The following is a 21,786-nucleotide window of genomic DNA, read 5'->3' on the forward strand; positions in this document are numbered from 1 at the left end:
TCAAATTCAAAATGTGTTTTCTATCAGTGTTACAATAGATTGATTTTAAAAAAGATCCAGATAGCATTTTTGAAATTCATGCTCTTGATTAAGGTCTCTCTGAAAAAAATGCTCATCCTGGACATCTTATTTGTTTTCAACATACTCTGTAAAATGGCATTGGTAGTATAACTCTAGACTTCTTTCTTCTCTGAAATGTAGCTGAAAATACTGTAAATACTTAGAAATTCTGTATAGGATGATGCATTCTATGGAGAGTTCCCAGGACATGACTAAATAATCTCCTGGGTTTCACTAAATTAAATCCCCTCAGTCTAATGTAACCTGACTTCTGCAAATTGAGTAAAAGATGAAATTAGTGAAGTTTTTTATGCATGTGTGTTTGTTTTAATTCTCACAAACTTCATAGGCATTAGATGTTTAGATAAATGGACTTTTGTTCTAAATTAAAATCCTCTAGTGTAAAAAAACCTGTAGATATGTAATCTTAGCTTCTACAGTGGCTCTGAAGCTATATATCCAAGGAAGGGAAGAAAGAGATGTGTGGCAATGGAACTACCTTTACCCACATTGATTTATTGAAGTGTTTAGAAGAAAAGTAAGCTGCATTACATAAATTACACCAGCAGAGAATATCCCTTGATAAGGTATCTCACAGTGGTTGTGCCATGGCTGTAACTTGTTTGTTTAGCTGTGCCTGGGTGATCAGAGTTAGCACACAGTGCTAATGAGGTGAGCTACAAATGGTTGTAGGACACATGCTGAGATTGTTGAGCAAAGCACAGCATTTCATTTTCGTAGGCTGGACAATGACTATTTTGGGGGAAAATAAGTTTGGTTTAGATTGAAAACTGTTTTTGTTTTGCTTTTTAGTGTGTATTTATTCTGTCCCCATCCCTGACCCAAGGAGAAAAAGAGGATTTGTTTAAAGTTGTGATAGTTATGATCAAATATGTAAAAAAAAATACTGTTTTCTATTCAGGTGCATGCTTGCACTGTGAACTTCAGAAGAAAGGGTTCATTTCTCTCTCACTCCTCCCTGTGTTTTCATTTCTATTTTCAAACCCTCTAACATCTTATGTTTTTAAATTTTCTTTGATCTCTAGTCGGGAAATACTTTGAAATGAAAGGATTTTGGTTTTATCCTGCTCTACTATTACATGTGACAGAGGGTAGAAAATAATGTGTAAACTTGCTAAGATACTTGACAGTGTGGCCTTATTGAGGTTGTTTTTGCTTACATAAAATGGAACAGGAAGAGGTGAAGGTGTAGGTGGAGCCTTGTCTCTTACAGTGCTGCTTCTGTCTCACACAGTACTTAGAGATTTGGAGACCTAGTTTTGAGGGTTTGCTTGCAATGAAAAGAAGGGTGGTTAGCCAGAATGGGATGCACTTGCTTAGCTACTGTCAGATGTTAATCAGATTAAAAAAAACAAAACAGCAAAACACATGGTCCATTACTGAGTTGTGTCCAAGCATAATCCCTTTAAATGGCATGAGATTACATGGAAGGGAATACAGCTTTGTACAAACTACATTTGATATGTCACAAAGTTTATTCTAATTCTTTGCAGAAATTAATGTATTGTTACTGCCCAAGCCTCCGTTGTGCTTTCTTGACAGTTATTGGTATCAGGCCCAGTGCAAATTACAGTGATAGTGTTTCTTTTAGTTGGATGTTAAAAAAAACAAAATCAGTGTGGGGAAAAGGTCAGAATATAGTGGAGAAGTAGAGTGTCAGCTGCTTCCATCCTGTGGTGTGTGAGGGAAGGAGAAATTACACTTTTGGCTTTGATAAAAAAAAGCAAAGGAAAAAATAGCTAAAACCCCATGAAGAATGTTAGTTTTTCTCTCCCCAGCCATGTACACTCAGAGGAGTATTGTTTTCTCTTGTCAAGTGTAACTCTACAGACATCAATAACATAGAGGTTGTCACCAGTGAATGCTGTTGGGGCAGAGTGTTGGTGTTGTCTGTATTGCAGAGTGGAGCTCTGTGGCAGTGCCTGAGCCCTCCTGAGAACTGGGTGCAGGTTTAGGTCTGCCCTCCTGATGCTGGACTTGAACTGATTAGTCTAGGAAAAAGGAGCTTGCTTGTAGCACTTTGCTGATAGGGACCACACAGCTTTTGGTGTTCTTGTTGACACATCTTTCCTCCCCTAATATGGGATGAAATAACCCAAATTGGATCTTTTAATCTAGATCACACACCACGGCACAGGAATCGCAGAAACATTCAGGGGTGTTCTTGCAGCAGCAGGGTCAAAGTGCTTTAGTAAAGTATGTTCTGAAGGGAATAAATTGTCTGTGGAGTAGCACAAAGTAGAGTATTGCATTAAAATGAAAATGGCATAAACTGAAGACATGCCAGGAGAGAGAGAATGTGGGAATGTCAGGTAATTTGAAGGCATGTAAGCTAAAATAGAAAGAAACGAGTATTGGGAAGGATTGAGTAAATTGTCTTTTTACAGCCAATAAATAGACATTTGTAAAGAATTAAATAACTTCATTTTAAGGGAGTTTGTGACATCTTATACCACTTAGGGGGGAAGGTTATAAAAGCAGTTGCTTCCACTGAGGATAATTATTTGCTGGAAAAGTAATGTTAAAAGCCTGTGCTACCCTCATTCTCTCACCCAAAGATGATCTGTTCAGTGAAGTCCATCTGGTTTGCCACTAGACAATGCATTATCAAGTCTGACTGAGGGCATTTGAATGTGATGCTTTGATCACAAGAGAGATGGACAGTGGGAACTTAGCTCTTGGTTTCAGTCACCAGCAGGATACCATCTCTTCCTGTACTTGAGCAGATGCCTGCCAGCTTTGGATTTGATCATACACTGAGCCATTTTCACTGTGCTTCCAGTGTTACTATAAGGGATGCACATTGTGGCTGGAGAAAAGTAGGGAGATGCAGAAATCTTCTGTGTGGGAAAAGCTGGTGTCTGGCTCAGGTCAGTCTCTTCCAGAGCTTTGAGAAATAGAGCCACTGTGGAGTGGGCAAGGTGCCAGGGTTTTGCTGATGTTTCAAAAACCTATGGACTTCATAGATATAGTGTGCTAAATAGGGGTAGTATCTCCTTGAAATGATGAATGAAATATGCTCTGTTTGCAAAATACTCTAATATTCTATTACCAAGGATAACAAATGACACTTAACTTAGCATAAACAAATAAAATTATTTCTTATGTTCAAGATCAGGATTTTCTTCTCTGTAATGCATTGTGCAATAAGCTAATTGCAGCAAGACTGTTTCTTATTCCTCATTATGAAGCAAGGCACTGCTTGGAGGCAGAATACCAGACATGATAGACAGATGGACTAATTTGCTGTGTCTGATTCTGTGTTTCTGCAATAGAAATGGCCTTTACATTTTAAAAGCTAAATGTTGATTATGACTGTTCAGGCAAAATTATATGAATGTGTGATTCTTTTTTTTGGTCCTGTCTTTAAATCTGAATTTGAACATGTGAGTGTCTCTGATGGATAACTGAATCAGCTGAACAGCTGGCAATATAAATGACTCTGTATGTTTCAGCAAAAAAACTTCCCACTTTCTTCAGCAGCTTAAGTGCAGAGGTATTTTTGCACCCTTTGAAATAACAAAGAACCAGAATTCTATGATCAGCCAGCTTAACAATGGTCAGCCATCTGTATTATGATAAATTCAATGACAAGTATTTACCTTTATCCTTAAATAACTCTTGTTCCCCATTTCAAGACATCTGTATTATGATAAATTTTGTGACAAGTATTTACTTTTATCCTTAAATAACTCTGGTTTCTCCTTTCATGCTTTTTGGCACATGATAATAAACCTTGAGGTATTTAGTGAACCTGAAAGTCACTATAAATTGTAGGATAAGTTCAAGAGCTTCCGCAGAGAGTAAAAGCAAATTACCACGTTTGTGGGAATGACATCATTTCATCATTCAGTACAAAGAAAAGAATTTTAATTGTCCCATATAGAGAAGCATGATAGATGAATACATAAATGAGTAGCCATACATATGAGGTGATTTTAGGTCTTTTCACACTGAGTGTTTGATGGCAAATCTGCTTCAGTTTACAGCTTGGTTCTGAGGGGGTGGGAGGAGTCCTGTCATTTGGAATTACTTGGCTGTATAGCAGAGCACATATGCATTGCAGGGCTGGTGGCTGAGAGCACCAGTGTTCCCAGCTGGATAACTGCTGGCTCTAACAGTTTTTGTGCTGTGTGTCAGCTTAGATCTGATGTGGGCTGGGTAGGCAGGGGATATTAACCAAAAGGGTTTTACTGTCATCCCTGAATGTGGTAAGGAGAATGGTTTTTTTCTTTGCACATGTTTGGCAGTTTTAAGACTATTTTATTTTTAGATTAGCTTCTTTGAGGGGAGTTCCACTGCAATACAGAGCAAATCCCCTTAAAGATGCTTGCATTTGTGTGCTTATGGGGACTGAGCTGCTCTTTGTGGGCTGTTAGTTAAAGCCTCTGGGCTGCCAGGCTGTCCTGGTACTGGAGATGAAAGGGTGATCTGCGCCTGGAGTCAGCTTGCTTGAGCTGGCATCATCCATGGGCTGCAGCTGGCAGCCTGAAGAAGCCCTAAATTGCTCAGGAGAGGCTGGTACCACAGGGAGTGTTCTGCTTATGATGGTGCTTCCCTGGTCAGCTCTGCTGTCCGTGGGAATTTTCCATAGCTGGCCCTTAGCTTGGCTGACTGGGCTTCTCCTGGAGAGGTGTTTGAGACTTGCATAATTTATTCTTAGCCTGAGGTATCAGGTAAACCAGACTTAAATTATTCATATATCTTTATTAAAATGTGTTTGAAACAGGAGCTTGCTTTTAAAATAAAGGTAGAGCCTTCAGTAGGTACATTTTGGTGATGCTTCTCTGGTTTTGTTTGGGGCAGTTCATTTGACAGTTTGCTGTTTTATAGCTTGGATGCAAATTACTTAAATGCTTATTTGACATTTGCATCTTAGAGAAGCCTGATTATTTAACAAAAATACAGAAAAAACCAAACCAAAACACTAAAATGTCCTGATAAACAGTCTCACAAGCATTCTCAGTTGGTTGAGTGCACAGTCAAGTGTGAGAGATCAAAAAGAGATGCTGCAAATCTTACTTGCTGTTTCTGCAGCATGCAGCATGTTGCTTTTGATTTTCTATCACCTCATGTTTGCTCCTCTGTAATTGACTTAGAGGAGTGGTAGTGGTGGGAGGCAAGGCTTTAGGGGAGTGTGTTTTCTCTGTCTCTCTTATCTGGGCCAGCACTTGGGTGACTCTCAGGACTGTTGTTTTGATTTTGTTGCAGATTAATGTTGTCCTTCTAGGAAGAGCATGCATTACTGAGGGATAGATTCCCTATGGGTTATAGGAAGGATTTATTTTTATGAAGCACCCTGTTCTCAAGTGCATAAACATTTTTATTCTGTACTTCATTAATAGCAAAATATAATTTGTTTTAAAAGATGATTTTCTGGGCATAAGGTAAGTCACTTCACTAGTATAGTGTTTTGAATCTCTGTTTTGAGACTGAGTGTAATGTCTCACTTCTGGAGTGTTCAGCTTTCGATTGGTCACTTGCTTTCACAGAGTTCATTAAATCAATATTGAAACTTAATACTACTTTTGTTTGAAAGTGTGTATATGGTTTGGAAATGCCTGTTACTGATTTTTTTCTTTGTTTTTTTTTTTTAATTGCAGTCTATGACAACATCTTGTTTTTAAAAAATAAATTTGGAAACACAAATTTTATTAACTGCCTTTCTGGTTCCAGGAAAAAGAATGGCAGTTTTTCTGCTTGCCTTCAATGAATCTGGAGTTTCATTCCTTGTGAACATACAGATTCTTTGCCAATGATTTCAAGTACAATTATGTATGTTTCTCAGTGAAGCACCATTTTCACTGGATCTTGATAAATATTTTAAAGCACTTTGTTTGACCTCTAGTGTTGAGCTGTGAAATTGCACCCCATTGACCCCAAAATATCTTTTATTTCAGAAAAACCAGTCTCCCCGAAATCAGGTACATTGAAGAGTCCACCTAAAGGCTTTGATACATCTGCAATTAACAAAAGTTACTACAATGTGGTAAGTGATCATTTTTTCTTCCATGTGAGCTGTTATATACAGTAGAATGTCATTTAACTAAATGCTCTTATCTGCAAAAAAAAACCCAACAAGGCAGTCTTGTCAGGAAGTGCCAAAACTAAATAAAGGTATTGGTGGATTCTCATACAAACAAGATCATTATTAGTTTAATAGAATATCACATATGTGGATTCTTAAACATGGTGCAAAAATTATAGTCTAAAATAAGTTAATGATTGTCATTAATGTAATATTAGGCTCATGTTTTGCTAGTTGTTAATTTCCTTTTTTTCTCCCATACCCCACACGTGATATCAACGTTCCCCAATCTCCATGAATTACTGAAATTCTGTTATGTTAAACTAATTAAGTATACTTTTGTCCTTTTTGTTGACTGTTTCGAAATTTTCAATTTGCTTCCTTTGTATTGATGCTTGTAAATCTGTTGTTAATCTAAGGAACCTCTCCTTTATACTGTGCATAGATTTCACACCAAGGCAGTACAGGCAGAGTGAGCCTTTAGCACACCCCCAGGAATTCTTAATCTAGTACTCAGACACTAGGTTGCATGTAAGCAACTCTAAGTGTGTTGTAACCATGTTGAGAATCATTTATTTATTGAGGAGATACTGGGAAGCAAAAAAGCATCCTACTGTTTTTGTTAAGCACTGCTCCCTGCTGGTGTAAAACCAATCCACAACCTTTCTTTCTCTTTTCTTCCAAGCAGCTGAAATGGGTTTTAATTTCTATGTCAATTTTTAAGAAAGATCATAAGGCATAATTTTCTTTTTTTGTCTTGTATGGCTGTGGCTTGAATAGCACCTGGAAGAGCAGAGGTGTTTTGTCTGTGGTCCTTAATTGAAAGCTGTGAGGCAACCTCCTGCTCCTCCATCTGGCTCTGCTCCTGCCTCTGTCAGTAGCTGCAATTCTGTGGTGAGAGGAGGGCTGCAGTTCTTTGGCTACTGTATCCCATAACTGCTGGTCACAATGGAAAGTATCCATGCAGGCACACCCTTCCCTCAAACTGCAAGAAGTAAAGATCTTGCTGTGGTATATCCAGTGACAAAATAGCGGATTGATTTCATTTATTTTTGTTTTCGCTGTATCTCTTTATAGCGATTTTTCTTTTTAAGTTATTGTAGTGTGTGGATTCAAATTTGAGAGATGAAAGTGTACTTAAGTGAAAATAAGAGAAAGTAAATGTTGAATTTGTTCAGGCACCTAAGTTATACCGTACAATTTTGAAATATCACCTTTGGTTTGTGTGATTTTTATAATTGTTCCCTGGATAACCTTTTCTAATTGTGGAGGCTATACTTTGGAAAATACAGCTGTGGTTGTCTTTTAAAGTAGTTTAATTAAAAAACAAACAAAAAGCCAAAAAAGTTATATGATGGCCGCTAGGGTCCCAAACCCTAGTGACCATCATATACTACTCTTAGGATTAGTTTATTTTATATCTTGCTCAGGTGCAACTTTCTTGGTACAGTTAACCTGATGTAATGAGATGCCAACTGTTTTGACTGCTAATTACTTAATAACTGTTGATGACATTGTAGGGAGTGAAAAGGACCAGTTCATAATAATATACAAATATGTTGTAAATCACAGCCCTGACCCTAGAGTGGTGACCTTAAGTCTGTCTGCAATGAATTGGATAATTGTCATTTTCACATTTTTCCACAGTGTGGTAAATGACCCTACTTTTTTTTTTTTTTAAGTCACCATTTTATTCTTCTGGTTTAGAAAATGAGAGGCTGTGCCGTACCTTGCCCATTGTTTCAGAGAAGACTGTACTGCTATGTCTGAAACCTAAATTAGACATGTTGACATTTAGATTTTCTTGAGATACGTTATTCTTCTGGTTCAGAAAATGAGAGGTTGTGCTGTACCTTGCCCATTGTTTCAGAGAAGTAAGACTGTATTGCTATGTCTGAAATCTAAATTAGACGTGGTGACATTTAGATTTTCTTGAGATACGTTTTGTGCTTCTGATGGCAAAATACCTGTAGAATATTTTCAATTTCTATTAAATATGTAAGATTTTGCATGTTTTGCATGTAGATAAGACAAACAGCAAAGCCATTCACTAAAGCAAAATTCTGAGTTGAGTTTTTGTTCTGTCTTAATATCTAAGCTGCAGACATGGGACTTCCCTGTGCTATATGTCATCAGTCTGTACTGATAATAAAGTTGAGGAAAAAGCAGAAGATCTCTAAAAAAGCTTTTGGCAACTGGTAGCTGAAAGGATGTAGCTAGAATGAAGGAGTAAATGTTAAAATCTGTGTTTAAGGTTTTCTTGGCTACTAAGCTAGACTTGAGACTGGTACTCTGGGACTATGTACTATTTTTGGGTTGTTGGCTGTCCCCACATGTGGATGTGCTGAGTCTCTATAGTCATCACAGTTATTTATTGCTGTTTACCCTGGGGAAGGTTTTGTGCAGGCAGCACTTGAGGATACATTTTTTGGACTGAGACAAAATCAAAAGGCTGTTCAGAAAGTGATAGGAGAGGCTCCCTTTCAGGGAGGAGGACTGGGACAGGCTAAGGGAAAATACATAATGTGAAGAGGAGACTGCTTTCACCAGTTTCCTCTTCTCTTTGCCCCCTTTAAGCGTGTTCTTTATTTCTGTGGATTCACAGCTCCGTCTGGAGTTTGTGAGACAAATCACATGCTTCTAGTCTCAGTGTGCTTAATTATTGCTCCTTGCACTTCATGTTGCTGAGAAGACACATTTGTTATGTATGTACATTTGGCCTGGCTCAGGAATTCAGGTTAGTAGAGAATGCTGAGGTTTTGTCGTCCATGAAATGGTACAAGTCTATAGTAGTGTGTAATATGAACCAGACTTGTGATGGAGCATTTTCCATGTAGAAGTAATTTAGTAGCCTATTACTGAAGAAGTGGGTGTATTGTTGCATGTTATTCCCTGAAGACAGAGCAGGCGTTACTCTGTTTTATTTTTGCTTCAGATCCCTTGAGAGTTTGTAACTCTGTATCCAGAATAAAATCAGGTTCTCTCCATTTACAGTTGCTTTGAGATTAGGTAGCTGTTCTAAAAGCAGGTGAAGGAATGGGCTAATTTCTCCACAGTTAAGAGTATTTGGATAACCTTGTTTCCTTTTAAGTGTTTGAAAAGTAGTAGAAAATAATCACTCCTTTTGAGGTCACACTTTAAAGTTGAATCAGGTTGTCTACTGAAGTTCATATAAGTTTTTGAGGGCCCTCGTATGGTATCCTTGTGCAGTGCTTTACAATGCCCCTCTCAAGTGCCTGTTTTAAGGAGTTCAGCAAATTCTTGTGAACCAGGAAAATGACATACTGATCACAATTTTACTCAACTTTGTGATATTTTGGTTAAGTGCCATACTACTGTGATAAAATGTCAGTGTGCTATAGGATCATGCCCAAGTGTATCTCTGAACTCTGCCTTTTCTCCCACTGGCTTGGAAGGTAATCATCTTCGTGTAGGTAATTGTAAACCCATTTTTGGGTGGTAGGGAAAAGGCTGAGGTTTTGTGTGACAGAGCTGTTAACCATGTTGAATTTTGTATGCCATGTGCTTGGGAGAGCTGGTGCTGTGTGAGCTCAGCTGTGTGTGCCTGCCATTCATCAGTGACGGGCTGCAAGGGCTGCAGTGCTGCTCTGTCGTACCCGGGCGGATCCTGCAAATGTTGTGGTGGAGCTGTGGAAACGAGGTCTGGGAGCTCTCATGGGGTCCTGCAGCAGCCAGAGTGCTCAGAGAGCAGGAAAGGGAAGAAAGGTGATTATCAGATCATGTGGAAGAGATGTGGATGTGAGGAATGTAAGGGATTTCTGGTGCCAAAACACTGAGTTGCAGTAATGACTACTTGTCACTTCAAAGCACAGTCCAATAATCCTCACAGCTTCTCAGTGAGGTAGGTAAGTCAAGCTGGAAGAATGCAAGATATCACAGAAATTGTTTTAGAGCTATGTAAGCAAGGTTATTCTTTAAAAAATGTATTCAAAGAAAAAAAATTGTATGCAGTGAAAACTGTACTTGTTTAAAAGAAAGGGTAATAGATTTAATATGTTTTGAAGACTGTTGAAACTGTGTATATCTCAAGTATTGTGTAACATTGTGAATTACTAGAATAAAAAGATATGTGAGTGCATCTGCACAGGTTTTGTAGCATAGTTGTATTTACAGTGGCATTCATTTTCCTTTTTCCACTAATTGTCATGTTACTAATTCTTGTTTTTAAGCTTTCTTGTTATTACCTTCCCCTGCCCTTAAGTCTTTTTTCTCTAATCCCATGTTCTCCATATGGTGAAGAAAATCCTCAAAGAAAAATCCAAACCAGCACAAGGAAAATAATGAAGTGTGTCCAACATGAAACTAGTTTTATTTCAAACTTTTCAGACAGCTGTTTATAGCATAGAATGGAAGCCGTCTTTGAGAAAATGGGATAGTGCTGCAGTCTTTCAAGATCTTTAGCAAATTTGTTGATTTTTATCTTTCAGCATATTTTAATACTGTTTGGGTCTTCATCAGGACACTGTGGTTTTGTCCCTGGCTTTCAGTCTCCTTTTCCCTACTAATTTTTCCTGCCAGTGTAATGACTTTGGGCTGGGAGATTTTTGTTGGAAAAACCATATTGAAAAATATTGGTTTTGCACTTAGTTTTGAACCTCATGGATGCCAAGTACTTTTATATTTGCATTTGAACTATTTGCTTTCTTTGCTTTATATATATAAAAGAGAATATGGAGTTAGTTAGTGCTATGATTGGCAGAGATATTTTATTTCCCTAGTCTAAGGGGTCAAAAAACCCTCTTAGCTTTTTAAAAATTTGTGTGCCCATATTGTACTTTATGCTGTAATTTCCAAGTTAGTAGCCATAACTTTCCCTGTGACATTCTTCTGTCACAGTGTTTAGCAGAGAATGGAGACATTTTAATCTTCAGTTCAAGATTCAGACTAGCAACAAAATAATGGACTCAAAAATGGTTTCTCTCTCTCTCTCCCCAAATGAATAGAAGCATTCAAGGAATAAGCAGAATCAGTGACACCAATGAAAGGAACAGTGAATTCTTCATTGACATACTGAACTATTTAAAGTTATTTCATCAGGTTTGCATTTAGGAATGAATGGCTTTTTTTATTTCCTAAGAAAGAGTATTGACTACAACAGTGAATAATGCACTCAATTACAGTCGTTCCTATAAATGCTGAAATGAGATATTACTGTAGGCTTGGCAAATATGGCATGTAACAAAATGAAGTTTGTGCTGCAGCTTGTGACCACTGACTAGCAGTAAGTTTTTGAAGTTCAGCTCTGTTCACTAAATTGCATTTAATTCTGATGATTCTCTTGCTAAATAACTTTTGGAGGCAAAAAATAAGTTGCCTTCTAAAAGCACAGTAGAACCTGATATGATTATATTGGAGGATGTCCTGAAGCAGGCTCCCAAGAAATGGCCCAGTAAAATGTTTTCCTGTACATACTTGGGCTTATTCTACTTGTTTGATTTATATTCAACCAAAACCCAAGTGTGTGTGCTGTATTTTATAATTACCTGGCTTTGCATCAGTCTATTGTACTTTTCTTATGGTAGTGTACTCCCATAGTAGTGCAAGTACCTTACACTACTCCATGATAGTGTAAGGTTAGGCAGCACTGTTAAAAATAATGTAATAGTGCTAAATGTATTGGTAAGTGAAGTTGGAAATTACTTGATCTTTGTAAATGTGTTAATATTCAGGTGTTCTAGCAGGTTATTTAGTGCATCTGAACAGTCCACTAGCAACGTTAGTCACAATGTGTTGTACTCGAGACTGAGAAAATGACACTGTTCATTTCTCTTGCAACTTCTATTGTGCTTTACCATCCTCTGATGATCTGTGACTGTTCTGAAGTACATAGGGGGAATAATTACCCCTGGCTTTGGAGGAAAACTCTGTGTAACTCAAATTTTGCAGCAAAATCTAGTGACAATCCTGCAAACTTAGCATTTTTTGTATATAGCTAAATGATGGCTTATCTGGTGTAGTGTGTTTGTTTTTCTCCTGTGAATTTCATAGATGTATAGTATTCAATATTTGCTAATATTTGCATTTTTAAAATAGGAACTCTCATTTAAGTTTTTCTCATGCTAAATAAATTTTAGTATGCTTTAAAACTGGTATTGATATATCTTAAAAAGTACCAATTAGCAATTGTCATTTATTGTAGGTGCTACAAAATATATTAGAAACAGAAAATGAATATGCTAAGGAGCTACAAACAATGCTTTCAAACTACCTGCGACCATTACAAGCCAGTGAAAAGTATGTGAGTTTGTCCTGTGTTTTGAATTGAGATCTCATGTACTGGGGAGGGTTAACATGGTCAAAATGTGGATGTCAGTGTGAATTTAGCTCTGTGAACTGTGTGATTCTTGAGGCAGGGATTGCTTTTATTCAGCTTGCTTGCTGACCGAAACAGTCTGGTCCTTGATCTAAGAACCAGTAAGGATTTTCTTTTAATGCAATAGATAGTATTAATGCACAGTTAGTCAATAGCTGCAAACCTAAACATGTTTTATTTGCTTTGACTCCAGGTTAACCTTGACAAATACTTCTTACTTAATGGGAAACCTGGAAGAAATAAGTTCTTTCCAGCAAATGCTTGTACAGTCTTTAGAAGAATGCACCAAGTAAGTATCATGCATACTGGACAGAGTAAATGCTAATATGCAAATCTCTTCTATTACTTTACTTGTTGCATGTTTTGTTTGGTATAGATTTTTTTTCCTTCAAGAGTTGTTGCCAGAGCAGCACAGTAATAGATGTTTGGAGAATGTATTGATTGATTGTACAGATACATGTTGTAATTGAAAAGATAGAAATTTTGATGTCATTTAAAAGAAGTTTTGGATTTTCGTGATGCAAGTGCATACCAGTAGGAAAGTGGTGGTTTTGGTTTTGGGGGCATGAATTTAAAATAGTTTCTTCAAAGTAAGAGAAAGAAAGAAAGCATGGAGCAACCTTATGTGATAGTGGAACAATGGAGAAGGAGGTAAGTGAATTGGATGAAGGACACTGTATGAGAATGCTTGTACTTGGTATTCTTCTGGCCTGAGCAAAACTGGTCATCCAAGTGTGCTGGGAGAGGTGTGCAGGATAGGCAGAAAGAGCAACCTGAATTAAAAAAAAACCCTCAGTGCTTGTCCTGCACCATATAGAAAGCATGGAACACAGAAAGAAGGGCATAAAGACACTAGTTCTCCTTCCATAATTTAGTGGTAACTTGGTATTTTTCAGCTTGTTACCACAGTACTTGGGCGTGTAAGAAAGAAGGTGACCATACTGCCTTGGATTGTCCTAACAATTTTCTGAAACTCCATTGAAAGTGTAATTTACATTCATTACCTCTGTTGTGTCATTTTCTTTGCCTATATTCTAGTTTTGTCTGACCACATGGGGAGCTAAGGCAACTTCCTAATACAAATTTTCTTGGTTTCTGCCAAGTTAGTAATTTGAAGTGCTACTGAGGGCTTAACAAGTTTCCGTTTGCTGTGAGAACAAATTAATGTCTTGGATGGAGAAGAAAATACCTCTTTTGGTAACAGTGAGCTTTGGATCACCTCAGTATATGTTGTTTGGACCTCTCCCTCCTCTCTCTGAGCTGCTCTGTATGAAGAAGCAGCTTTGTCATGACAAAGGATAAATTGCATCTCCATTAGGCAGTAACATATTCCTGGTACTGTTGCTGACTTGAGGGCCCATGCCCTCCCACCACCTGCCTTCTGTCCTTCCCTCCTGGCTCTAGGTAACTCAGACCAGAGAGAGGGGAAGGGAGGATGGTGTGTATTCTTGAAGTAGACCCTTCTTGAAATGGTCTGTCTGATGCTGTGAGAACGAAGGATAGTCATTCTGGCAAGTTTGACTTGATCAATTAAATGTCTAAATCTCTGAAAGTGTCCATTTGTTGACATACTCAAATGTTTCCTTTTTTTGTTGTCTCCTTTGCTTGCTACCATGATTTTGTTACTTTGTATCAGAAATTAGTGAAATGAAATACTTTGCATGGAACAGACTGTCATCTTTTAAAACTTCTTTTAAGGAGGTCTTAAAAATGAGAGGACCAGAGTATATATATACACCTTTGTATATACCTTTGTAATATACATTTAAACAAATATTAATACAAACTTCATATTGACCTGCAATGTAAGTTAAAGTGATGATATAATGGAGCTTCAAGCTCAGAAAACTTAATTAATAACTCTGCTTGGCTTAAACTGTTTTAAAGCACCTTTTCATAATGTCCTTTATTTCTTCTTTCTGCTAAGTGAAATGTTGCTATATAAAAAACTAGAGGAACATACTGGGTACTAGTAGGTGGGCAGAGAAAGTGATGCCCTGGAGTTACTGAAGCGTTATTGCAAACATTTTGTCTTATTTTCATTTCATAAATATGCTCATCATGCTGAGTTGTATTTTCAGTTTAATTTTCATCATAGCACATTAACTTGAGCATACAGCGTCCTCCTGTTTGTTATGGTTCCTTTACATTTGCAAATGGAATTAAAACATGCATCTGGCCTTTTTTAACTGAAATTGGTATAACTTAAATATATCTGTAAATATTTATATGTGATTCCTTTTTAATGAAAGTATTAAATATGAGAATAATGTTGGGATGATAACTTCAGAGTAAACTGTAAAATAATGGTCTTTATGGAGCACATTAATTACTAAAAGGTTTATATGATGTGATAGGCATTAAATTGTTGATTTTTTTTCAGCAGGTTAAGGAGATATAGATAGTTTATAGATAGTTTATAGAAAGTTTCAGTTTATCTGCTGAAAATAGTAGAGCACTTGCAACTAAAATGCATGGATTAGAAAAGTTAAAGGGGATGAGTTACCATCCCCTTACAAAGTCTATTAATTATTTTAATTCAACAAAGAATGTGCTGTATAAAGTGGCAATGCATGTGCAACATGTGAAAGAGAATAATGCCAGTCTTTGATTCTGCTAAAAGAACAGCAGACTGAGAAGACACAGATGTCTGCTTGGTGCAAACAGCCATAATTCACCCTCCACCCCCATCACTATAGTATGAAATGGGAATTTAACCATTTTTAGCAACTGTTTATTGGAGCCTCTTGCTATTTAATACTGAGTTATATGCCTTGAGTATGTCTTCAGAGTTTGAGACTTTGGCTGCATCTATTACTCGAAGAATGTATTATTAGCTCATGCTAGATTTATTAAAGGGGGCCAGCTGCTTGGCAGGAAATGCTGCTTGGCAAGGCTGTAAGAATAGCATTCCCTCAGTATGCTTGGTTTTCCCCTAAACACCTGCAAAAGCAGCCACTCTATTGACTGCACAATCTAAACTTCTTAAAAATAAAAGATGCAGGCTTAAAATACGAGCCCTAGCCTTTGATATAAGGAGTGTTGATTCTGTGACCTGAGTGTGTCTGGTGTGATGTGTTAGCTGGGCGTTCAGCTGTTGTTTTTTGGGTGTCTGTAGCGAATGTTGCTCTCAAATAAGAGAGTATGTTTCCTCTGACTCACATTTGGAACACCTCTGCAGTCAATTTTTACTTCATTTTGGGTGGACTTCCCACACTGTGCAGAGGGACTGAACAGCTTAATAGGAGACTTACTGTTTTGGAATTTGGGGGAGAATTTCTTGGGAACTTTGAGTTTTGACTGCTGTGAGGAAACCTAAGGACTGGGACAAGATGACTGTGTTTGATCAGAATGGGAACATCCCCTGCCTGCAGGAGTGTTTGTCCTGGAAAGCTGAATGGTTTATTTCCTACTGAAGTTCACTGGAACATCTCTCACTTTTTTTAAAGGGGAAATGCTTAATATTGCTGTTTAGGAACTTTATGTACATGTCTGGGACAACAACAGAAAATACTGACTTCTGTAAAATTTTTTTTCCAGGAAAAAAAATATTCTTCCAGAAAGAATTGTTGGAACTAATCTTAGAATGAAGCTCTTTGACTGTGTTAACAGTATTTACATCAAGTACTCAGTGAGGGCTCATTTAGCTTTACAGCTGATGTGAAGAGTGCAGTACTGGTTTTAAGAGTAGTTAAAAAGATTAACAACAATAGTAGAATCCGCTGTCATGTCTTGCAAAGAAGCAAAAATTCAGCATATTTATTTTATGCAGCCTTTGTGGAAGGAGAGCAAGTGCATGGAGAAATTGAAACATTTCATTTTGCACATGTGCAGTGGTTTAGACAAGGTGTCAGGAATAAGTTTGTTATCTAGGACTGATGAAAGCTGGTGGCCCATCTTCTGGTTAACTTCAGTGTGGGTTATGCAATTGGCCATACAACTTTCTGCTGAAGAGGCTTAGTCCTTCCAGTGAGAGCTGCTCTGTAGAAAAGAAGTTTCATCTGTTCTGTCACCTTTATGCTATTGCATAAATCCAAAACATGGCTTCCTACCAGCCACTGTGAAGAAAATTAACTCTACCCCAGCCAAACCAAATATACACTGCTTTTTTGGGCTTTAATTTATTTCTCTGTTTGGTTGGTATTACAGTATTTTTATCTTTATTACTCTGCTTTTAGGTTGCCTGAAGCTCAGCAGAGGGTTGGAGGATGTTTTCTAAATTTGATGCCACAAATGAAAAGCTTATACCTTACATACTGTGCCAACCACCCATCAGCAGTAAATGTCCTCACAGAACACAGGTAGGTTAACTGTGTGGTCTTCTGAGTCTGATACAAAAATGCAAAATATACACTTGAGAAAATACAAATATACACTTGAATTGTAAAGCTGTGATGTCTCTTTTGACATGTTTGTTGTTGTAGAACTTGTTTGAGAAAAAAAACTCTACACTTCTAAATAAAAGACTAAATGCCCCATAAAACAAAGTTGTTTCATGTGGTCAGGACAGCTTGTCACTTTTGGCAGAGTGTTATCAACTATTCGAGAGATTTTTTTCATTGAAAGAATGCATGCTGGACTCTGAATGTGTAAAACAATCTTTACTGATTGTCGTCTTGTCGTCTTTGTTTTAAGAATGTTGAGATAAAAACAAGTTTGTGAAATTATGGCAAAACTGACATGACTTAGGCTCCTTAGACAGTTGGTGCATTATAACTTAGCCCTGTAGATGCCTCTGTATGCTTCAAAATGTATTATACCCCTAGCTTTGCTTTTGGGTGGTATGAGAGAAGTGTGAGGTTTACAAAATTACTATTTTCTGTAAGAAGTAGGATGGTTAGTTAACATGATGTAGGGTGCTCAGCTTTGGGACAGACCTTGAATTTGCATGGAAGATGCCCTGTATCATCTTGAGGGAAAAGTACTGAGGCCAGAATTTGATTAAAATAGTCAGCTTTCACAAGCTTTTGCTATATACTTGTGTTCTGATGACCTTGTGCTGAAGCAGCTGTTAGTTTGGGGCTATTTATGCTTGCTTCTTCGTGCAGGACAGAGCCATGACTTCTTCTTGGAGGTCAGCTATAGGACAAATTCTCACAAGATATATGTTCTTCTTGCTTCACACACCCCTCTCCTCTTTGTCTTGTGTTGGACTAAAGTAAAGATATTTTGAGTACTCTTAACACTCAGAAGACCAAGAGGATCACAATAGATTTTTTCCTGTAGTGTTAGCTTCTTTCAGGAACTCAAATTTTGTTTTAACAGCAACATTATGGTATGCTTCTGAACTTTACTCATAACATTATGAAGACAAAAAACCTTCTAGTGACCAAATACTCTGAACTTTCATGTATGTTAATAATACACGTAAATATATTCCAACCCCAGCTGGAAAAACCCCAAGCTGCAAATTCATATTACAGTATAGGCAGAGAGAAGGTAAGTTTTTGTCATTGAAATTCAGCAAGATAAAAATATTTTTAAACCTCTCTGATGAAATCCCTGTGTGTTTGCTTTCTTTCAAATTACCCTCTTAGTACCATTTGCTGTAAATGGTTTTTAATACTCTTGGGATTAGAATTTCTTTTGTTTGTTTGAGTCTTTATGCTCTTTCCCAGAGGTCTGGGATTTAACCTATAGATAGAAGATGACATGTGACAGCAAAGTGATCATCTACATTTCTTTACATCTGGGGATATCTGTAAAGGATTATCTCAGAACTTGGAGAAATGGTGATAGAAATGTGAGGGAGGAAAACTGTTTCTTCTGCAAATGAAGAAGAGAAGCATTTCTTCTCTTTCATGTTTCTTTTTGTGTAAGATGTCCTAAGAAAAATTCAGCTTCAGGTCTCTAAAGTCAGTTTGACATCAAATCCGGGTGGAGACAATATAAGTATGATAGAGGAGTTAAGTAATTTGGTTGTGGAATATTGTTTGTATGAGATAACTTCTCTTCCCTTGAGCTAAGATGGGCAGTTCTGTTTAATACTATTGTGTTACTAGGCATGAGTCAACAGAACTGCATCCTATTCTTTCTAATTACCCACCTTTTATTATTCTATTACCTTAATTTTTGTTGTTCAACATTGCTGTAGGTAGCAAGTGGCCTGACTAAATATTCTGCTTGAGACAGCTGCCATGAAAAATTAGAAGGTGGCTTTAAGCAGTTCTGAATCTCTGCCTCTCAGAATGCTGGAAAACTTCTTAATTACATTGTTTCAGAGCAGAGACAAAGAGAGAAATAACAAACTGGTTGGAGGCATGAAGAAATGTAAAATACCCAGAACTGTCTCTTTGTCTGTTTAGCTGAAATTATTTTAAGTGTGTAAAAAATCCCCTTTAAACCTAAATTTAAAATTGCTGTGAAGTTTGAGGACAGCCATGATTGTAGTAATGGTGAAATAATTACACTGCAGTTTATACTGGGTAAAATACCAAGGTTTAAGGTTTCTAAGGAAAAACAATGTTAGTTGCTTGTTTTGTCAGTACAATTTTAGAAGAGGGTCCAAACCCATGTGTTTTAATACTAGCAAAAATAGGGCAAAGAAATAAGTGTATGTGGAATACTTGGACTTTATTATCGTGTTTGTAGCATCTGTGCTGTTCAGTAGCATTTTGGAGAAGAAAAAGGAACTGTCTGAAAGAGTTTGATTTGGAACATAACCTTCTGTAGACAGTGAGAATTTATTTCTTGCCATGAGCTCTGTGCAATTCATAAACTGAACACATATACTATTACTGTACCTCTGAAAGCCTTTTTATGAAAAACCTCTAGCAAATGTCAAATTCTTATATCACAAAATTAGTATTTTCTTCTCAGTTTATTAGGATACTTGTTTTTCTGGGAACCCATACCAACAAAAAAATCTAGATAATTGCACTAGATGCAGATTTTGAATTTTTTTTAATATATTACTTTTATTTTTTTAACTCACTGGTTAAAAAAAGCTTTAAGGAAATTGACTAAAGTGTTAACTGTATTCTTTCTTCAGAGTGATTGGATAACTTACATTGAAATTGTAAGCAGTTGTCTGGTTTGGTAGTGGGGGTTTTACATGTCATTTTCTGGGCTATCAATGGTGCTCTTCAAGCAGTGTTGTAAAACCTGTTAAAATGTTGTTGGCACCTTGTAAAGTCTGTGTTTATGTATAGGTAAAACATGACATTAATATGCTCAGAATTGCAGTGCACTTCTAGAGGAAAAACTTTTTGAGTTACATTCTTGTGAAGTAGGTTCTAAATAGCAGCCCTAGGGATGGGGTTGGAGATGTAAAAGGGGCATTCAGTTGCATTGTGACTGTCGTATTTTTCCCTTTCTTTCAAATGCCATCCACTATGAATGCAAATCTGTTTCCACTTTATCTTTTGTCGTTTGCTTCTTGATCATATGCAGCAGCAACATGGGGGCTTTCATTCAGTTAATGCAGAATAAGGGCTTGTGTGTGCATATATGTTCATGTATGTACATGTGTATGTAATACACAGTCTGGGATGAAGGGGGTCAATTATGTTATTTAAAGAGTAAGACATTTATCGTGTTCAAATATTCAAAGCCACAAACACCTTTCATTTCATTAAGTTAAATTATTAATAGTCAGACAATTAAAAGACTATTAAAGTCATTGGAGACCTGAGCGTATGTGAACATGAAGAAAGGGGAATAAAGCCTAATGCAGCCCGTACATGAGTTCAGGTTCCAGAGCTCTGTGTTTCTGAAGATGTATTTGCCTCTGATAATCACAGCAACAACAAAATCTTTCTGATAAGGTTGGGAACAGATTCTTTTCTTGGTTCCAGTTATGTCTTTAAGTTTTATCCAGGTGTTAAAGTTTGTGTACAGAACAATTTCTCCCATTTTGTACTGTCTTCAAATTTGGTAGATACATTTTTGTCTCAGGAATTGTTTTGGAGCTATTGCATACTTTTTTTTTCCAGAGTTTAAATTCCTTCTGCTTAATGAATCAAGGTTTTTGAAGGATGAAGTGATTTTTCCTGAGATCTGTCATTGTATCTTGTAATTGACTCTTAAGCCACTGGCTAGAGCTGAAGAGGTGGAGTTTGCCAGGTATGGTTGGGTGGTGCTCTGGCAGAGCTCAGAATTTTCCATGTTCCCCTCTCAGAGTGGCTGTAGGGCCACTGTGCACCATCCCTATTTTATTTACTTTATTCCACAACAGTCCCAGCTTTTTGGCTCCCTTGTATCAGGTTTAGTTTTGCTTGAAGATCCCAGTTCACATCTAAGGGTAGGTATTCCAATAGATGGTATTATTTTAGGAGATAATTTTGCTTGCTGGTGAGACCAGTACTGCCTTTAGGGTGTAGAGTTGAGTCAAACTAGCGCTGTTCCTGTGTGTGCTTCTGATCATAAACATGCGCTTGCCTTCCAGTAAGAGAAGTAACAGAACGAGCAGCCGAAGGTGTGAAAGAGTGAATGTCCTGCAGATTAAAATGCCTAGTTGGATACAAAGTACAGAAATGGGTAATTGGAGCAGGATAAGGAGTGCCAGGAACATGAAATGTTACCTAGCTGGAAAAGATCGCAAGCCACAAAGTTCAGTGCAACAAGAAAGTCTAGCAAAAAGGAAAAAGAGAGCAGGCAGAAGCTGGGACTGGGACTTCCAATGGACTATATCCAAAAATGACAAGAGGAAAGATATTTGAGTATGGGATTTACTGGAGTTTTGATAACATAATTTAAAAAAGCAAGTGTAACAGGCTTCATTGATTAGTGGACAAAAAATTCTTTTGAGGAAATATGGACAGTACAGACCCAATGACCAGCATCAGGTATGTAATTTTGGAGGGGTAGAGTGGGGTGTTAAACTTTTTTACTTTGTTTAAACAGCAGTATATTTATTTTAAAACAGAAGAAAAATCTTACCAGAAGAAAATTTAATTTGATGAAAAGGCAGTTGAAAATTACTAACACACACCTGCCTTTTTTTTTTTTTATTTTGCAAAGTGGCACATATCAAACCAGTTCTCAGCAGCAAGAAAGCTACGCACAAATCTTTACTTATTGAAACATTAATTTTGTTAGATTGTTCTGTTCTCTGAGATAACATGTCCCAAACATATTCTACACTTGCATCACAGACCTAGCAGTCTGGATAAAATTTGTGGAGCTGGTACATGACAATTACTCTGAGTAACTGGAGCATGGAATACAGATCAGCTTGAGTCAGAAAACTCTTTGTGCTTCCCCCACTTTGGTGGATCCCTGAGCCTGCAAGTATGCAGGCTGATGTCATACGCCGAGCAGCAGTCCCTGGGAGAGGAGCTGGGCTGGGAAGTGTAGCCCTAGGAAATTAAAAGCTGCAGCAGAGGGGTTGCTGAGCAGGGCT

General features: G+C 37.4%; 1 protein-coding gene across 3 annotated transcripts in view; it reads left to right on the top strand.

Moving 5' to 3' along the window:
* ARHGEF7 (Rho guanine nucleotide exchange factor 7) overlaps nt 1–21,786 on the top strand; it is a 70,620-nt gene that overhangs the window by 10,295 nt on the left and 38,539 nt on the right. For 2 of the 3 annotated variants that reach the window (XM_031056196.1, XM_005419965.3), the window contains exons 5-8: nt 5,982–6,070; nt 12,270–12,364; nt 12,637–12,732; nt 16,622–16,744. In XM_031056196.1, coding sequence (XP_030912056.1) covers nt 5,982–6,070; nt 12,270–12,364; nt 12,637–12,732; nt 16,622–16,744 — 403 coding nt within the window. Of the gene's footprint in view, nt 1–5,981; nt 6,071–9,275; nt 9,836–12,269; nt 12,365–12,636; nt 12,733–16,621; nt 16,745–21,786 lie in introns of those variants that run through there. The other variant, XM_031056197.1, reaches the window with a different exon arrangement.

This window comes from Geospiza fortis, unplaced genomic scaffold, assembly GCF_000277835.1.
Source record: "Geospiza fortis unplaced genomic scaffold, GeoFor_1.0 scaffold192, whole genome shotgun sequence".
NCBI lineage: Eukaryota > Metazoa > Chordata > Aves > Passeriformes > Thraupidae > Geospiza > Geospiza fortis.